The sequence below is a fragment of the Acomys russatus genome, chromosome 17 (assembly GCF_903995435.1).
Source record: "Acomys russatus chromosome 17, mAcoRus1.1, whole genome shotgun sequence".
NCBI classification, from domain to species: Eukaryota; Metazoa; Chordata; class Mammalia; order Rodentia; family Muridae; genus Acomys; species Acomys russatus.
In genome coordinates this window covers 40,722,411-40,741,552 of record NC_067153.1, presented here as the reverse complement: position 1 = coordinate 40,741,552, position 19,142 = coordinate 40,722,411, and the positions used below count along the sequence as shown (strand labels likewise).

At 50.0% G+C, this 19,142-nt stretch overlaps 1 protein-coding gene across 1 annotated transcript; it reads left to right on the top strand.

Annotated features, from left to right (window-relative positions):
- The first annotated feature begins 3,890 nt into the window (after positions 1-3,890).
- Positions 3,891-17,598, top strand: Txn2 (thioredoxin 2). The gene is made up of 4 exons (XM_051159902.1): positions 3,891-4,058; positions 5,151-5,413; positions 8,478-8,601; positions 17,478-17,598. Exons 2-4 carry the CDS (start codon positions 5,151-5,153, stop codon positions 17,589-17,591), a joined length of 501 nt encoding a protein of 166 aa, XP_051015859.1. The 5' UTR covers positions 3,891-4,058; the 3' UTR covers positions 17,592-17,598.
- Positions 17,599-19,142: the final 1,544 nt, after the last annotated feature.

Below are 19,142 nucleotides of genomic sequence, written 5' to 3'. Positions count from 1 at the left end.
AAGGCATTCACTGTCCTGCCAGCTCACAGCCTCTCTTTGTGGAAATCACATTGTTCCTGTTTCTCAGATGAGAGGCCTGGACCAGCATAGGTGGGATGACTATAGAACAGACATAAACAGAACTGGTCCTGCTATAGAATTCAGAACGCAGATCAAGCGAGGAAATGAAACGGCTCTGAAAATGCTGACTAGGATGGGTAGGGGGCTGGGGAAGAGAAAGTGCTGGAGACAGAGAAAAGCAGATATGGAAGTAGGTGGGGCAAGAGCATCCCCGACAGATGGTGCCTGGCATTATCAGCAACAGCTGCAGCAAGGCAGGCTGACCTCAGGAGCCCAGGGATCTGGGTATCTCACTGTGGGTTGTCATCCTGGATAAGGGCAGGGGCTAAGACAAGAGGTCAGCCAAGGTAGAGAGGCCACTCTGCCCAGATCTGACCTGATCTGCCTTCAGTGGACAAGAGACTTTACTAAGTGGAAGGCTGACATGGCAGCGGCTGGCTAGGGCAAGTACATTTTTTTCCCTCACTCTGCCCTAGAGGAAAAGCCCTGCGCAGCACTGGGGCCTGCCAATTGGACAGAGGACAAAAAGGAACAGGATGTGGCTGAGATGACCCAGATGAGAGCATGACAGTGGTTTTGGAAGGGTACAACAGGGCCACGGAATGTGGTGAGGAGAATGGATTTGAAGTTAGAACTCAATTCGGGCCATTGCTGCACCTCCCAGTCCCTGGGCACCCCCTGTCATGTCAGGTCCTGGGCACCCCCTGTCATGTCAGGTCCTGGGCACCCCCTGTCATGTCAGGTCCTGGGCACCCCCTGTTATATCAGGTCCTGGGCACCCCCTGTCATGTCAGGTCCTGGGCACCCCCTGTCACGTCAGGTCCTGGGCACCCCCTGTCATGTCAGGTCCTGGGCACCCCCTGTCATGTCAGGTCCTGGGCACCCCCTGTCATGTCAGGTCCTGGGCACCCCCTGTCATGTCAGGTCCTGGGGCAAGTAACAGAAACACACCTGCAGGGTGGGAGCCACAGGGATCTTGCACTCACTGAGAAACACTAAGGGAACCTGGGAATGTTAAACATGCAGGGTTGTCTCTTCAAGGGGACATATGTAGAACCTGTTTTCCACCTAGAAGGCTGGGAGTGGAGGTGGTTGGGAGTGAAGGTGGCTAATAGCCTGGTGACCTCTGTGCTGTCTGTTATGACTGAGACTACACCAGATGCCCCCCCCACACCCTTAAGACATCATATGTAGCCAATCTATAGAATCCATCTTGTTTTGTTTTGTTTTGTTTTTTTGAGACAGGGTTTCTCTTGTAGTCCTGGCTGTCCTGGACTCTCTTTGTAGACCAGACTGGCCTCGAACTCACAGAGATGCACCTGCCTCTGCCTCCTGAGTGTTGGGATTAAAGGCATGCACCACCATGCACAGCTCTATAGAAGTCATCTTAATGGGAGATATGGCATGTATTTTACAAAGAATTTCGACATAGTCATGTCTCTTTTTTTAAAGATTTATTATTTATACAATACTCTGGCCACATACCAGAAGAGGGCCCAGATCATATTATAGATGGTTGTGAGCCACCAAGTGGTTGCTGGGAATTGAACTCAGGACCTTTGGAAGAACAGACAGTGCTCTTAACCTGTGAGCCATCTTTTCAGCGCCCCCACCTTTTAAAAAAAAAGATTTATTTATTTATTATGTATACAGTGTTCTGCCTATGTGTACATCTGCAGGCAGAAGAGGGCATCAGATCACATTACAGATGGTTCTGAGCCACCATGTGGTTGCTGGGACTTGAACTCAGGACCTCTAGAACAGCAGCCAGTGGTCTTAACCACTGAGCTATCTCTCCAGAATGACACAGTCATGTCTTAAGCTTTATTGTGCACATGGGAGTGAGTGCACAATTTATCACCAGGAACCTTTTTCCAAATTGTTTTGTGCTTAAATATGCCTAAAATAAACTAACCAGTGTCAGACTCTCAAAGTTTGAACCAACACCAACTACTGAGCCATGTTGAACTGCGCTGCCTTCTTGCCTCGAGCAGATCACGAATCATCACTGTTCTAGCCCGTGTGGTGTTTGCAGAGACAACCCTTTCCTTCCCCCCCACCCCCCACTGCAGGGCTCATGATAGAGTGAGCAATAAAGAGACATTAGGGCTAAGGATATAGCTCAATTGGCAAAGTGCTTGCTCAGTTCGATCCCAGCAGCATATAAAACCTAGTCTGGGATAAAGGAGACTCTACCTAACAAAGAAAAAAAAAAAAAAGAGGGAAGAGGAAGGGGAGATGAAGAGAGAATAGAGGTCAAAAGAGAGGGAGGAAGAAGGGGGTAAGAAGACAGAGGAGGGAGAGAGAGGGGGAGAAAAAAGGGAAAGGAAAGGAACAGACAACAAAACAAAGCGTGGAGAATGGTGACTGACAGTTGTGAAGAGGAGGACCTCCCTCCACTGGAGGAGACAGAAAAGGGGTCCAGAGACAATGCAGCATCATGTCCCTGATAGTGGTTTTGTCAAATGAGTTCTGGGAAAGCCTCCCGGCAACAAGTGCAGATGCAGAACACAAAGACACTCAGCAGACCACTAACTATTAGGACAGTGGATTGAAACAGGGTGGCAGGTGGAGGCCTGCCAATTTGCCTGCTTCTGCTTGGACACATCACATAACCCCTCTGACAGAAACCACTTGCTGAGATGTGCCAAGACCCTCAATTTAGTAAGCGTCTCTCCAGGCAGGGCGCTGGCCCAGGTTGGTCCTGAGCACATGCAGATGAGTGACAACATGTCCCTACACCCAAAAAGCACAGTCCTGGTGGAAGAGACTCTGTAACAAAGGGTTACAAAGCAAGCACCAGTGAGAAGGAAGCAATACTATTCAGAGAACATAAGATGGGCGGGTGTTCTACCTACTGAGAAACAAAGGTCAAAGTAAGCTAAGGTGTGGAAGGAAAAGTGGGCAAGCAAGGTGTTCCCAGGCTGCAAGGGGCTGGGATACAAGTTACAATGTGCATAAATAAAGTACTTACACCTCGGCTACTGGTGCCAGCGGGAATGGCGGGAAAGCCCCAGGCCCACACTTCACAGATGACATGTTGCCCTAAGACCTGCTTGCCAAACAATTTCAATAAGAAAAGCTTGAAGAGGGGCTGGAGAGGTGGCTCAGCGGTTAAGAGTACCGACTGCTCTTCCAGAGGTCCTGAGTTCAATTCCCTGCAAGCACATGGTGGCTCAAAACCATCTATCATGTGATCTGATGTGCATTGTATATATAATAAATAAACAAATTGTTTAAAAAAAAAGAAAGAAAGAAAAGGTTGAAGGGCTTAGAAGTACCACTAGCCCTTAGGGACAGCGACTTTTGCAACCATAAGAAGTTAGGTTAGGTTGGGCAGACAAGAGCCAAGTACAACAAAATTACCCCTTAATCTCCCTGACAAGTATTCCCTATGTGGTCAAGGATGATGTTGAACTCTGCGCCCTCAGCCTCTGCTTCTAGGGTTCTGGGATTACGTGTATGCCATCACACTGGATTTGCCTGGTACTGAGAACCAGGTTCGTGTGTGCTAGCAAGCACTCTATTAACCCCAGCCCAGGAATCTTTTCCTTTAAGCACTAAGCTTCTGTGGAACAGAGCTTCCTCGGTGTTAAGGTGAGCACAGCCCTCCAGCTCTTTCTGAGCCCAGATGCGAGGGTGAGACCTGCCAAGCGCAACAAAGCAGTTAGTTCTAAAGCCACTCCTCCCTCTACGCCCTCCTCCCTCAAAGTGCCCTCTTTCACTGGTCCCACGCCTCTTCCGGTCCCTCCTCCAGAATCTCATCCTTTCCGGTCGCTCCTCCCCCTCCCCCACGGCCATACCTTTTTCTGTAATCCTCATTGGTGGAATATACCGAAGGTTTCCACCCCCCACTACCCCTAAATTGCGGAGAAACGCAGTCCAAGTAGTCTTTCCCGGAAATGACGCTAGACCCGCTACTGAGGAAGTGACAACAGGAGTGCCCTTGACGGGCAGGCCGGCTGGGTTCTGCACCCCTCCACTTGTGCTGCCGGGAGGTAGGAACCCCGCAGGGTGGGACAAGCCGCAGTGACAGCGGCTCCTGTGCAGGCTGGCCACCAGCAGGCGGATGCCGCGAGAGGGGAGACCTGGCCTCGGAGCCTCACGCCCTGTGCTCCGGGTCCTCCCCGCCCCCACGTGTCCTACTTTTGGGCTTCCCTTCATACACATGCCTCCGCTTCTCTTTAGTACCCCATATCTGGTTCCTATGCCTTTTAGTTCCTCCTACCGTAGTAGGGAGTATTTTTTGCTCATACTTTTAAAAAAAGTATTTATTTTGCAGAAGAGGGTACCAGATTACTCCCCTTTCCCTCCTTCATTTCCCATAAACACTTTTGTTTTGTTTTGTTTTGTTTTTCGAGACAGGGTTTCTCTGTGTATCCTTGGTTGTCCTGAACTCGCTTTGCAGACCAGGCTGGCCCCGAACTCACGGTGATCCGCCTGTCTCTGCCGACCAAGTGCTGGGATTAAAGGCGTGCACCACCACGCCTGGCTAAAAACACTTTTTAAAAGCGATTGATAAGAGTAAAGATTTTTACAGAAGGCCTTGGGTTCCAATTAACTGTCCTTTAAAAACTGGGTTACATTGGACATGTCACTTAAGCGACCTGTTGGCCCTGATGTACACGGTAGTATAACAGTTTCTCCGTAGTTGATCAGGGAGAACCAATGGTGTAATTCACTTGAGCGTTGAACTTCCTTCCATCAACCTTACGTAATTCCACCTAAGTCTTGATTTTGTTTTGGTTGTCAACCCAGTTTTTCTGTCCTTCTAACTTACATCTTTTCTGTGATTCTCATTTCTCACTCTAGATAATCTTTTTTGTTGTGTGGAGGTTTTAGAGCCAGGGTTTTGTACAGCCCAGACTGACTTTGACTTATATCCACCTGCCTCAGCCTCCCAAGTGAAGGAGTGACAAGTGCCCTCCACCACACCGGGCCCTCAAAAATCATACATGACAGCATTTCCATGCATTTTTGCTTCCAGCTCTGCGTGTTCCCAACACCTCAGTATTCCAAAATACTTTGTTTTCCTAGTGTGTTGACTTCCTGTAGTGTGCCCCAGCTCTTCCTGCCTCTTTCTCTCACAGATGGCTCAGCGCCTTCTCCTGAGGAGGTTCCTGACCTCAGTCATCTCCAGGAAGCCCCCTCAGGGAGGGTGGGCTTCCCTCGCCTCTAGGACTCTGCAGACCCCTCAGTATAGTGCCGGTGGTCTGACAGGAACGCCCAGCCCAGCCCGGGCGGTACACACCACCAGAGTCTGTTCAACAACCTTTAACGTCCAGGATGGACCTGACTTTCAAGACAGAGTTGTCAACAGTGAGACGCCAGTTGTTGTGGACTTCCATGCGCAGTGAGTGCTGGGGGGGGGGGCGTGTCTTACTTGAATAAGCATTTATCGGATGCCCACCATGGCTCACAACCGTGGTCGGTGCTTCTCATACATAAACTCATTGCGAAGACTTTTGAGACCCAGTAAGCTGCCCCTGAGAAGCATGGCTGGCAAAGGTCTTCACGGCAGGCCAGGGTGAGTGCCGCATCGTGCCTGTGTCCTATATCTCACTGTCTGAGAAGCCCAGCCTTCTCCAGTGTAGAGTAACAATCACTTTATTTTAACATCTCACCCACTGACTGTGGGGAGGGCTGGCGAAGCATTATCAGTGCCCATCAGAGTACCCAGTGTTTATGGGGCGGGTGGGAGGCGCGTTCTCTCAGTACTGTAGGAGTGGTGTGGTTTTTTGTTTGTTTGTTTAAAAAGATTTTATTTATTTATTTATTGTGTATACAGTGCTCTGCCTGCATGCCTGCAGGCCAGAAGAGGACATTAGATCACATTATAGATGGTTGTGAGCCACCATGTGGTTGCTGGGAACTGAACTCAGGACCTTTGGAAGAACAGCAGAACAGTCAGTGCTCTTAACCTCTGAGCCATCTCTCCAGCCCAGAGTAGTGTGTTTTAAAGGTAGAGAAACGCCTGTGTTTTAATCTAGCCTTCATTTCCAGACCTTTACTTCTGATTCAGCCAAAAAGCCAAGAGCCTCTCTAACCGTAGAAGATTTTTGTAGACAAGACTCATAGGGGTTTTGTTTGTTTGTTTTTCTTCTTGGTCCTTTCTCTGACTCACCGACTTGCCTTGAACAGGCCAGTGTGTGGCCTTGTCACCCGAGATAAGGCCTAGCACGCTGGCATTTTAGGTTTGTAGGATTATTCATTGATCAGAATTCCCGAATGAAGGTTTTGGGGCTGGGGGTGAGGGATTGAGATGAGGTCTCACTGTGGAGTCTCGGTCAGACTTGTGCTTGCCTTCTCCTGCCTCCACCTCCTGGAGAGAAGAGGCTTCTGGCATGTGCCAGCTCATAGAAGAGGATGGAACAGGAGGCACTGGCCGGGGCTCTGTGGGAGGCAATTGCTCTGCATTCCTGGCATGGTGGAAGACTTCTGAAAGGGATGGTCACTGAGTTCATCCTGTTTTTTCCCCCTGCAAGTTGGTTAGTTGATTGAATGGTTCAGGTTTACTCATTTGGTGCCAGGCACATCTGTGGTACCGTATACAGAGATGGTAGCACAATATCCGCCCTAGGAGAGGCCCCTCTCCCCAGCCAAGGAGGAATCACTCCTGTCCGATGCAATGTGATCCTCAGCAGTTGACACAGAATGAGAAATCATACAGGGGCTGGAGAGATGGCTCAGCGGTTAAGAACACTGACTGCTCTTCCAGAGGTCCTGAGTTCAATTCCCAGCAACCACATGGTGGCTCACAACCATCTATAATGTGTCCTGACACCCTCTTCTGGCCTGCAGGGGTATATGCAGACAGAGCACTGTATACATAATAATTAATAAATAAATAAATCTTTTTTTAAAAAAAAGAAAAGAAAGAAAGAAGGAAACCATACGGTCCTGGAGCAAAAGGGTCACACAGAGAAACTTTGTCTAAAAAAAGTCAATCGCAGGCTGGAGAGATGGCTCAGCAGTTAAACGTACACTGTCTGCTCTTCCAAAGGTCCTGAATTCAATTCCCAGCAACCATATGGTGGCTCACAACCATCTTCTGGACTTCAGGCGTATTTGCAGACAGAGCACTGTATATATAATAATAAATAAATATTTTTTTAAAAAAAAAAAAAAGTCCCAATCCCAAGCTGTGAAGGTGCACAGCTGTAATTCCAACACTCCGCGAGGCAGAGGAAGGCAGATCTCTGTGAATTTGAGGCCAGCCTGGGCTACAAAGAGAGTCCAGGACAGCCAAGGCTACACAGAGAAATCCTATCTGGAAAAAAAGCAGAGCAAAACAAAACAAAATCCCAGTGGCTGGAGAGACGGCTCAGCGGTTAAGAGCACTAGTTGCTTTTCCAGAGGACCTGGGTTTAACTCCCAGCACCCATATGGCAGCTCACAACTGTCTGGAATTCCGATTCCAGACAATCTGACCCTCACACCAATGCACATGAAATAAAATTAAACAAACAAAAAGTTTACCTTTGTTTACAGGGATAGTAGTGGCACACACCTTTAATCCCAGCACTCAGAGGCAGAGACAAATGGATCTCTGATTTTGAGGCTCCAATCCAGCAAGGGTTACATAGTGAGTCCCTGTCTCAAATGACCACCACTACCCCTCCCGCCAGAAAAGGAAAGAAAGAAAGATGCTTTTAGCAACCTTGAGGGGATCCTGGCTCTGCTTGTTCTATCAAGACCAGGCTCAGGCTCGGCTCAAATTCCCATTCCTTTTCCCTCCTGTCACAGTCACTTCTCACAGTCCCAGGCGCACTCCATCATTGTAGGGAAGTCATGGTGGCGGGGCATGGGGCAGCTGGTCACATGGTATCCATAATGAAGGAGCAAAGAGGGGTGACTATTTGAGCTCAACTCCCAACTCTTTTTTTCTTTTAACATTTATTTATTATGTGTATGCATACATGCTTGCTCGTACCATGGCATACATGCTTGCTCAGAGGTCAGCCTTCTGGACCAGATTCTTTCCTACCATGGAGGAAGATCCCAGGACAAACTGGGTTGTCAGGTCCAGCAGCGAGCTGCCTTGCCTTCCATACTCACTTTCTCCTTTTCATCCAATTCAGAATCGTAGCTCATCAAAATAATCCCCCACGGCCATGCCCAGAGACCCCTCTCCCAAGCTCAGGAATTCCATACCACATTGCCAGCCTGTGTACCTTACCATCCTGTCATCTGCAAGAACTCCGCGGGCCTTGGTTCCTTTAGGGGATGCCTTCTCTGAAAGGTCTGCCAGACTCTAGGAAGGTTCCAGCACAAAGATTGGCCTTTGCAGGTGTTCCTGGGTTTCCCTCCCTTTACTTCAACCTTCAGAGTCCGTGTGGGGTCCAGGGAGGCTCTGGGGAGACAGATGGAAGAGCAAGCAGCCTCAGGATTGACTGTGTCCCTTCTCACCTTCCGAGGTGGTGTGGCCCCTGCAAGATCCTAGGTTCGCGGTTAGAGAAGATGGTGGCCAAACAGCATGGGAAGGTGGTGATGGCCAAAGTGGACATTGACGACCACACAGACCTTGCCATTGAGTATGAGGTATGTGATCGCAGGGAGTTGTCTCAGGGACACCAAGGAGGGAACATTGTGGGGACCACCAACTCTGTATCCCCATTTAAAACATCCATAGAGCCCAGCCTGTGTTGACCACCTACTCCTGAATGTGAGCATCCACTGCACTGTGGAAGACGTACCGGGGCCCAAAAGAATCAAATTATTTGCTTGTTCATATCCTATAATAAGCAGGGTTGCTTTCATGGATTTACATTAATTTCTTATATACTACACTGTTGAGTGATGGAAAGGGACATGTTCCTGGCACGTGTCTGGTGCTGTTCTAGAGCTCTTGAGTCTCAGGGCTGTGCACATGGCTCTGTGGATCCCCTAGCCCCCTTAGGAAGTGGATTATGTAACCTGAAACACTATGTTGTTCTCTGTTGTTGGTGTTTGGTTGTTTTTGTTTTGGCTTTTCAAAACAGAGTTTCTCTGTTTGTAGCCCTGGCTGTCCTGGAACTAAGTCGAGGCTGGCCTCGAACTCACAGAGATCTGCTTTCTGCCTCCTCGGTACTGGAGTTAAAGCTGTGAGCCACCACTGCCCAGCTGTTGTTGTTGTTGTGGTTTTGGTTTTGGTTTGAGGTAGGGTTTTATGTAGCCCAGGCTGTCCTTGAACTCCTCATGCTCCTGCTTCTGCCCTTCAAGTGTTAGGGTTACAGGAATGTGCCACCACGTCTGGCTACAAGTCATCCTGTTAAGTCTTCTTGTCCTATCTACCTCACTTACAGCCAGCTGCTGTTACAACCTGTGGCTGACATGTCAGGCGTGTGTGATTGCGGCACAGGTAGGAGAGCCTTGTCCCCGTTTGTTTCTCGGCCTGTTGGTAGGAAACATGATGAAATGAAAAGTGGTGTGAGATGAGGCACTCGCTGCAGCTTGTCCTGAGAGGAAGTGGCCAAGACAGGAAAGGCTTCACAGCCGGAGCTGGGTGTGAGTGGGGGCTACGTAGCGAGAAGGAAAGAGCCAAGAGTAAGGAGCACGAAGACCTGGAGGAGCCGGGAGTGGCGGCACAGGCCTTTAATGCCAGCACTCGAGAGGTAAAGGCAGGCAGATCTCTGTGAGTTCAAGGCTAGCCTGGTAAAAAAAAAAGAGGGGGGCGGGGCCTGGCTTCAATTCCCAGCACCCGCATGGCTATGCAGTCACCTGTGACATCAGTCTAGAGGATATGCCTCCCTTGGGGCCTCCTCTGCTGCATGCACAAGGTGCATTTGACATACATGCAGACAAAAATCCCCATTCACATAAAATAAAATCAAGGAAACATTTCAAAGCAAAACCACTCTAACCTCAGCAAACAGCATCCATGAATGTTGAATAGCTGGAGAGATGGCTCAGTGGCTAAATGCGCTGTCTGCTCTTCCCGGCACCCACGTGACAGGGCACAACTATCAATAACTCTAGGCCCAGAGAGTCAGACTTATTTTTTCATTTAAATAAGTAAATAAAAAGCATCTAAATAGGGAGCTGGAGAGATGGCTCAGATGGCACTGGCTGCTTTTCTGAAGGTCCTGAGTTCAATTCCCAGCAACCACATGGTGGCTCACAACCATCTATAAAGAGATCTGATGCCCTCTTCTGGCCTGCAGGGGTACATGCTGGAAGAACACTGTATACATAATAATAAATAAATAAATCTTAAAGTGTCTCTTTAAAAATTTGAATAATATCAAAGTTCAAAAACAAGTTTGCAAATACATCTGTTTTGAAAAAGAACTCTAAAGCTGGGTATGGTGGTACACGCCTGTAATCCCAGCACCTGGGAGGCAGAGGCAGGCGGATCTCTGTGAGTTCGAGGCCAGCCTGGTCTACATAGTGAGTCCAGAACAGCCAAGACTACAAGAGAAAAGTTGTCTCAGAAAAAAAAGAAGAAAAGAAGAAGAGGGAGCAGGCAGTAAACACCTGAGGCTTTGCAGGGCAGTGGCTGCTCCAGCAGCTCAGCTGTCCCTGAAGTCCCCAGCCACAAGACACACTAAAGGCAGGGGCATGTTCCAGTCGTTCTGTTTACAGATGTGGGTAACAAGCAGAATTTGGCTCGAGGGCCACGGTCCACTTACTGCTTTCAAATATGGGCTCCCAGTCCAGCGGCCTTGGCAGTCACCAATTAACTCTTTGGTATCAGAGCGTTTCAGAGTTGAAAGTTTTGGCTTGGCGACACGCAGCCAGTGACGTCTGTGTAAATGTCCAAACTGATGGGTGCCGTGGAGAGATGGAAATGGGAGCGGGGCGGCTTCTTTTGTTTTTCTTTTTGTTTTGTTCTTTGATTTGGCCTTTTGAGGGAGAGTCTTACAAAGTTCAGGCCGTTGGCCTCGGTGTCACCACATGAAAGTGACCTTGCCTTTCTGATCCTCTGCCACCTTCCAAGGGCAGTGCTTACAAGTGCACCATCATGTCTGTCAGAGGACAGTTCTCTCAGGAGGTAATGTGTGAGAACAGAGACCAGGAAGAACAGTGAGTGAAGTGCGCATGCCTCAGGAAAGCTGGGCAGGGCAAAGAGAGGCCCTGGGCTGGCCACAGACCGTGGGGGGTTGAGGGGAGGGGGTGGAATCTCCTATGGGCCCTGGACCGCGCCCACCACAATTAAGGAAAGAGAGAGGCCTTATGTGGCCGGCTGGCTGGGTTGGGAGGCCAATGGCTGTGAGGGCAGACCAGACTGGAGCAGGGAGTCCTAGGGAAACTGCCAACAGTGACACTCTCACAGAGCTAAAGTCACACCTGGCTGCCTGGGGGTGCGCAGCTGTGGGTCACAATCATGTTTAGTCTGGCTGTCAGTGTGTTTTTTAAAAAGGGGAAACCGGGTGCTGATATTTAAAACTCAGAAGGATTTGTGCATGCCAGGCATGATGGTACATGCCTGTAAGCCCAGCAGGCTGACCACTGGACCAGCCTGGGGCAGATAACAGGAAAAACAAACAAACAAAAACATTCTTTCAAAAATCCACTTCTCGCCGGGCAGTGGTGGCTCATGCCTTTAATCCCAGCACTTGGGAGGTGGAGGCAGGCCGATCACTGTGAGTTCGAGGCCAGCCTGGTCTACAAAGTGAGTCCAGGATAGTCAGGGCTACACAGAGAGACCCTGTCTCAAAAAGCAAAGCAAAACAAAATCCACGTCTCTAGAATTCTTGAAACTCCAAAGCCAGGCTGAACCTCTCCCTCCCTCTGGATGTAAGAGGCTGAGGGAAGTAGGGAGTTCAGACACGCAGGCTTAGTTAACCAGGCCTACCTCCACGAAAACAGCTGAAGGGCAGTTTCCCATCCTGACCAGAGAGCATGGCAGGAAACGGGTGAACAGTGTGAGATCCCTCACGCATCCTTTGAGCTGGACAGAGTGCAGCGTGGTTAGTCAAAGGGTTCCTGGGGCAGAGGAGAGGAATTGAATGCTGGGAAGGCAGGGCCACTGTGAACTGCTCTGATGCCGGGCCATCCTTGAGACTTCATAACCCAGGTCACTCCAGGCCTTGGGTGGAGGGAGTCACTGGTTGGTTGGTTGGTTGGTTGGCTTGGTTTTTCAAGACAGGGTCTCTCTCTGTGTAGCCCTGTCTGTCCTGGACTAGCTTTGTGGACCAAGCTGGCCTTGAACTCACAGCGATCTGCCTGTCTCTGCCTCCTGAGTGCTGTGCTTAAAGGCGTGCACCACCATGCCCAGCAAGCCACTGTTTTTTAAGCCCTCCCATCAATCACTCAGTCAGAGGGGACCTTCAACCTTAGAGACACCCCTGACTTTCCCCCAGCTTACCCATTGTACACCTGGGGTCCCAGCCAGTTCAAGTGTGAACGTGTGGCCTTCTGGTAGAAACTCAAGGCAGGAGCCATGCAGGGCATGGGTTAGCCTAAGGTCTCCAGGCTGCCTCCCGGGACCTCCACATACCACCAGGCCAGCCTCAGCATTGTGCCCAGGCCTGGGAACTAATAAGATGCAAAGCTGACTTCTACCAACAGGGGTCCTATGTCCTATGGATGACTGGAGTTGCTAGCGCCATAGCTCCTGCACTGCAGGGAGCCTGGGATGGCTTGAGTGTAGACAGCCTGTAGTGCATCTTTTTTTTTTTTTTTTTTTTTTTTTTTTTTTTAGGCAGGGTTTCTCTGTGTAGTCTTGGCTGTCCTGGGCTCTCTTTGTAGACCAGACTGGCCTCGAACTCACAAAGATCCACTGCCTCTGCCCCCCCCCCCCCCGAGTTCCTGTGGTGAGTCTAGAAGGTGAGGGAGTCCTTTGGGACCCTTATCCTCCCCCTGCCCACCATCCACACAGTGTCCTGGTTACAAGTGATCCCCAGTCCCCTGGGAAGCTTCCTATAAGGCCTAAAACCCCCTTCAGGTGTGTGGCAGCTTGTCAGAAGAATTGCTCAAGGCGGTCCTCAGAGTCAGGTTCTTCTCGAGCCCTCCTGACACCCATGTGCTTCCTCCATCGTCCACTCTGACGCCCACTGCCCCAGAGGAACGGGGAGGGAAAGTCCATGAGGCCTCCCCTCCTTATTCTGCGTTGTCTCAGCTTAGGGGGTGCAAGACTTTCCCCACCACCCCCATCTCTCTCCTGACCCTTGAGGCCTTATCAGTTCCTGAGGGGCCAGTAAAGAGAGATGGGCCATCTGCTAACCCCTGAGGTCTCTCTCAGCCTTACACTGGAAGGTTATCTCCTGTAACCTAGCCATCTGACATAGCCACTGTCACTACTTTAGTCACTTGTCACTTCTCTCTCTCTGAGATGGGGGAGGGGTTGTCATGTTTTATGTGGTCCAAACTGATCCCAACTCAGTATGTAGGCGAGGATGGCCTCAAACCCCCTATCCTCTGCCTCCGGAGAACTGGGATTAAAGGCGCGCACCACCACTCCCAGTTGAAATTAGATGAACCTGAGGCTTTCTGCAGGCTAAGCCAGCACTCTACCAACTGATCCATGTCTACAGCCTGGTTCGTTGTTTCTGGTTTGTTGTTTTTCCCTTTTAGTATGTATACCCCAATAGACAAATCATTAATTAGATTAAAATATATGGTATTTTAATCATGTTGGGAATCATCTTTATCAATTTTCCACCTATCCATTGAGGCAAGATCTCATCTCTCTCTCTCTCTCTCTCTCTCTCTCTCTCTCTCTCTCTCTCTCTCTCTCTCTCTCTCTCTCTCTCTCTCTCTCTTTCCAAGACAGGGTTTCACTTTGTAGACTAGGCTGGCCTCGAACCCACAGAGATCCTCCTGCCTCTGCCTCTGGGGTGCTGGGATTAGAGGCGTGTGCCACCATGCCCGGCTAGGCAAGACCTCTTAAACCCAGAGCTTGCTAGCCACATTGCTGTAAGGATCCCCATCTCTGTTCTCCTGAGGCTGAATTACAGGTAGGCCACCACACCACCTGGCGTTTATGGACTTCTCAAAGAACAGACCTTGGGACTGAGGGTATGGCTCAGTGGTAAAGCACGTGCCCAGAGCACATATGCCAAGAGCCCTGGGTTTCTTCCTGAAGGGGAGGAAGTACAAAGCAGATTAGGACGCCTAGTTCCAGGAAGAACTTAATTTCATCGTTCCTAAGTGTCTATGTGTACACGGAGATGTGTGTGGTAAGCGCCTGTGCACGTGCAGGCTTAAGGTTGCTGTGGGGTGTCTTCCTTGCCTGCTCTTCACTGTATTCATTGAGGCAGCATCTCTGCATTGAGCACAGAGCTCACTCTGACCAGCTAGCCTGCTTGCTCCAGGGGTGTCTGGAATTCTGGGAGTTTAGGCAGTCCTATAGCCACACAGCATTTCCATGGGTATGGAGATACAGGCTCTGGCCTTCTTAGTCGCATGGTGCCTGAGACATCTCCCTAACCCCATATCTAAATGTTTTTAGGATAACATACAGGACTCTGTTCTCTCCCTTAGTCAGGTGGGTCCACTGGATCTGGCTAATGTCATCAAGCTCAGTGGCAAGTCCCTTTACCCACTAAGCCATCTTTCCAGCCCTGTATTGTTTGTTTTGTTTTGTTTTGTTATGTTTTCCGGTTTTTCAAGACAGGGTTTCTCTGTGTAGTCTTGGCTGTCCTGGACTCATTTTGTAGACCAGGCTGGCCTCGAACTCACAGCGATCCTCCTGCCTCTGCCTCCCGAGCACTGGAATTAAAGGTGTGCGCCACCACTCCCGGCTCCAATCCGCTTTGTTTGTTCAATAATGGTTTCTTTTTTTGGTTTTAATTTGTCAACCACAGTGTTTTCTTTGTGTAGCTCTAGCTGTCCTGGAATTCACTCTGTAAATCAGGCTGACTTTGAACTCAGAGACCTGCCTGCCTCTGCCTCCCAAGTGCTGGGATTAAAAATGACACACCCAGCAATAATGTTTTTTCTATGTTGTATTCACTTTTTTTTTTTTTTTTTTTTTTTTTTTTGGTTTTCGAGACAGGATCTCTCTGGTTCTGGTTGTATTCACTTTTACAAGAACATTTTGGCATTTCTCACTTAAAGCATGAAGCCATTGAATACTTCTCTGAGTCGCCTTTATCCTACTGTGGTCTGCGTTCTCTGACTCCGATCCTTTACTCCAGCAGAAGCGAAACCGGACAGACCTTGTTTCTTGTTTCTTATCGCTGCTTAACCTTCTGAGTCCTCTTGAAATAGGTGCTTTGAGCATCAGCTGTCTTATTATCTAAAATGATGCTATAGAGGGTTAGGATGTCACTCAGTGACAGCACCTGTGTGAGGAACAAAATGGACCAACCTAGGGACAGCATCATATGAGCTTGCACGTGTAAGCACCCAGGACCTTCCCTGACACTTAGAAACATCCTGTACCCACTGTGTGGTCCTCAGTTAGCTGCAGAGGTCACCAGCTTCCTGTGGTATCAGCTGTGCTATCCTTTGATGGTTCCATAGCAGTGTTGCTAGCGGGTGTGTCAGGGTGAGACGAGAGATGTTGCAGGGCATTTGGGAGAGGCCAGACGAGCATCCGCAGGTCACTCCTGGGAGTAAGACAGGCAGCATGTCTGAGCGTGTCCTTTCCTCAGCCTTTGGTTCCTGCTGTCTTGCTGGAGGTGAGAAGGAAGCCAAGGCTTGCCCCATCTTTCTAAGACCATGTTCAATGCCAGTGCATTAATGTTGATGGCCTTGTTCTAAGCCCTAAGCCTCTCTGATTAAGGAGCAGCAAGAGCCTTGGCCTCCTGTCACAGCCCAGGTGCCCCACTAAAAACAGTGTTCTGGAGCTGGAGAGAGGGCTCAGAGGTTAAGACTGGCTGCTCTTCCAAAGGTCCTGAGTTCAGTTCCCAGCAACCACGTGGTGGCTCACAACCAACTACAATGAGATCTGGTGTTCTCTTCCAGCTCTGGCATGCAGGCAGAACACTGTACACATAATTAATAAGTAAATCTTTTTTAAAAAAAAATTATAGTGTTCTGTGAGCCTGCAGCTCTGTGCATGCTTGTTTACATGTGTGTTGCTCAGACTTATGAGAAAGCCCTTGATCAGCATTGACCAGACTTCTATCGTTATGGACAGCAGCCTGGTCTTTGTGTGTCCCAGTATGCACAGAGGCTTGCAAACACAGCAGAACTTCACAGCAGAGAAACTCCATCCTCTCAGAGGGGGAGAGGAAAGGCAAGCTTAGCACACCAGGACAAAGGGGAGCTCCTTGGTTTGTTTTTTGGTTCTGGAATGTACCCCAGGCCTCATGCCTACTAGGCAAGTACTCAACCACTGAGCCACACCCTCAACCCTAGACCACATCTTAAAAATGGAGTCTTTACTTTAAAGGGACGGAATGTCCACCAACAGAATGAATGCTTCAGCCAACTGAAAGCTGGTGGTTGAGCTTGTCCCTCAATTGAATTGCCAGCCTTCGGGTGCCGCAGCTCCTGTACCGGCCACTAGAGGGAGGCAGGAACACACCCAGTGGGGCTTCCCGGAGCCTGTTTTGTGGGTCCCTGCCTTTTCCTGGAGACAGTGCAAGCCTGCTGCTGGGCTGTTAATGCCACCACCTATGCCAAGGACAGAGCCAGTAGGGAGGCTGTGTGAAGACCTAGTGGGTTTGTATACATTCATTTCTCTTGTTGCTTTGTGGTTAACTTATACGTGAGCTAAGTCCCAGTTTATCATACATACTATGCTTGTAGGGGTTCTCGTATGCCAGCAAATACCAAGCATCGGGTAATACACCATGCCAGGCCGGCCAGCCTAATCTAAGTTTCATGTACTATAGATGAGTCCCCAGAGCTGTGGTAGCAGTGCCTCACGGAGCAAGAATGCCACTTTGCCTTCTGCTGCCAGCCCTAATAAGCCTCAGATCACATGACTGTCACAGGAAGAAGCTGTGAATTCCTGGTCCCTGATCATCGTTAGCTGTGGCCCACCAAAGTGGTCAAGCTTCACCACACCCACCGCGTGCCATGTGCCCTGTGCTGTCTTAGAGTGTGTCACTTGGCATTCCTGTACTCAACTAAAAACATTGTTAGTGTCTCCCCCTTGCTAGATGGAAGTCAAGACTTGAGGTAATATAGAGGTTACCAGGTTTACTCAGGATAGGAGTGAGGTTGGGTCAGCCAGCCCTGGGGCTCGCTTCCCAGACCACTCATTTTCCTTTGGGACTCTGAGCTCTACGCAAATGTTCAAGGTAAGCCATGCCATGCCCAGTGTAACGAGAAACACTGCGAGGCTCAGGAAGCAGGCTGGCATGCACAATGTACACCGACTATTTTCATCTCATCACTCCAGCCAAACCGCTGGACCAGTGAGTCGGTCTTGCTAGGAGCTTGCAACAGAAGACGCTCCAGTGGGTGAGCCTCCAGGCCGTGGTCTCAGCGAAGACCCCCTTTCCTCCTGTGGTTTTGGGCTTCTCCATGGCAGCTTGGGGAAGGTGCATGAGATAGATTCACCTCCGAGTGACTTGGATTGTGGTTCCCTCACCCAGGTGTCAGCCGTGCCCACTGTGCTGGCCATTAAGAATGGGGACGTGGTGGACAAGTTTGTCGGCATCAAGGATGAAGACCAGCTGGAAGCCTTCCTGAAGAAGTTGATTGGCTAACAAGAGCCCTGGCCGCCCTCGCCTGCTGGGACCCTGTCTGGGGAGGAGCCTAGTAGAACTCCCACACCTCAGCTGTCTTCCTTCCTGCCCTGCCCCCTCTGTTTTTTGTTTTGTTTTGTTTTGTTTGTTTCTTGGTTTTTGGGTTTTTTGTTTTTTGGGGTTTTTTTGTCCCTATGGGTCTGGCCTTTGGCCACAGACTTCCAAACCTAGAAGCCACCAGCACTTTCCAGAGCCAAGGAGCAATGCTGCCACTGGTGTTGGGGTGTCCTGTGTACCTCCTACTGTGTGCTTCCTCTAGGGCCTGTCACTATCCCCCCTGGAAGAGCCTGTAGCCTGACTGTGTAGGTGATAGCCCAGTCTCCATCTACATAGTCCTCTGACCCGAGTCCCCCCCCCCCCCCCCCCCCCCCCAGCCCCATGCATTTGCCTCTGGCGGTTTCCTCTCCTGCCTCTGTTTGAACAGGAAACCAGAAGCTGAACAGGTGAGAGTAATGTCTGATTCTCTCATCTTTTGTAGGTCTGTAATAAAGAACTTTATGTGACCCTTCTACCTCTTGCTGTGAAGAACAGAGCCCACCCCACACCCTGTGGCTGTCCCTTCTCTCCCTTGTCCCCTCCCTGGGTTAGCTGGGCCTTGGTTCTGGTTCCCTGAGCAGGAGGAGGAGCTGTGAACAAGTCAAACCAATAAAAAACCAGGTCTGCACTGCCACTGGCCTCTGTTCTGTGATAAGCCAAGCACTTTGGATAGACAGGGGTGTTCCCGGGCCCATCACTGTCCCCAACTCCTCTTGTGATTTGTGTTCCTATCCATCATGGCTCCTGTGCCCTCCCTCTAAAGGCCAAGAGGGTATGGTGCTGTTTCCCAAAATGCAGACATGGGCGCAAGGAATGCAGGTGGGGTTTTACCAAAAGTGGTTGTCTCAGGAACCTGGACTCTGACCACTGATTCCCCTCACCCTTCTGGGACCTTGTTCCTGGACTGGCTTCTGACCCCTCCTGGCTGGGTGGCACTTCTTCCCATGTATGCCCACAGGAAGTTCGAGTCCTTGGGACCAGACCCTCCACCCATCCTGTTCCCTCTCCAGCACCCTTGGCTAAGAAGAGTGCCGGGCTTCACAGCCAAAAAATACGCTCAGCCTCTCACCCTCCTGGGGCTACAGGCTACTCGCACTTGTTGCCTGCTTTCGGCAAGTCTCTCGTACTTGAAGACAGAAGGTCCTGGCACCCTCTGAGCTGAGTTTGCAGTGTCCTTTGGTGTGTGCATTGTTCACAGTGGCCAATGTTGTTCATTAGAGCTCGCTGAGACCAAGGGATGCGACTGGGGACAAACTATTCTGTTACTGCTGAAGCAAAATGCGACAGAGGGCGGATGTCACAAAAGACCTTAGGTCCAGGAGAGGAAGACTGGCCCGGTGACTGTTCTGCTGAGACCACAGCAAGGTAAATGGATGACGGCTGTTGATCAGCAGAGCACCTCCTGAGTACCAGGCCTGTTCAGTGTCTTTGTTCATAGGAACCTCCAAGGAGCGCATTAGGTTAGCCAGCATGGTC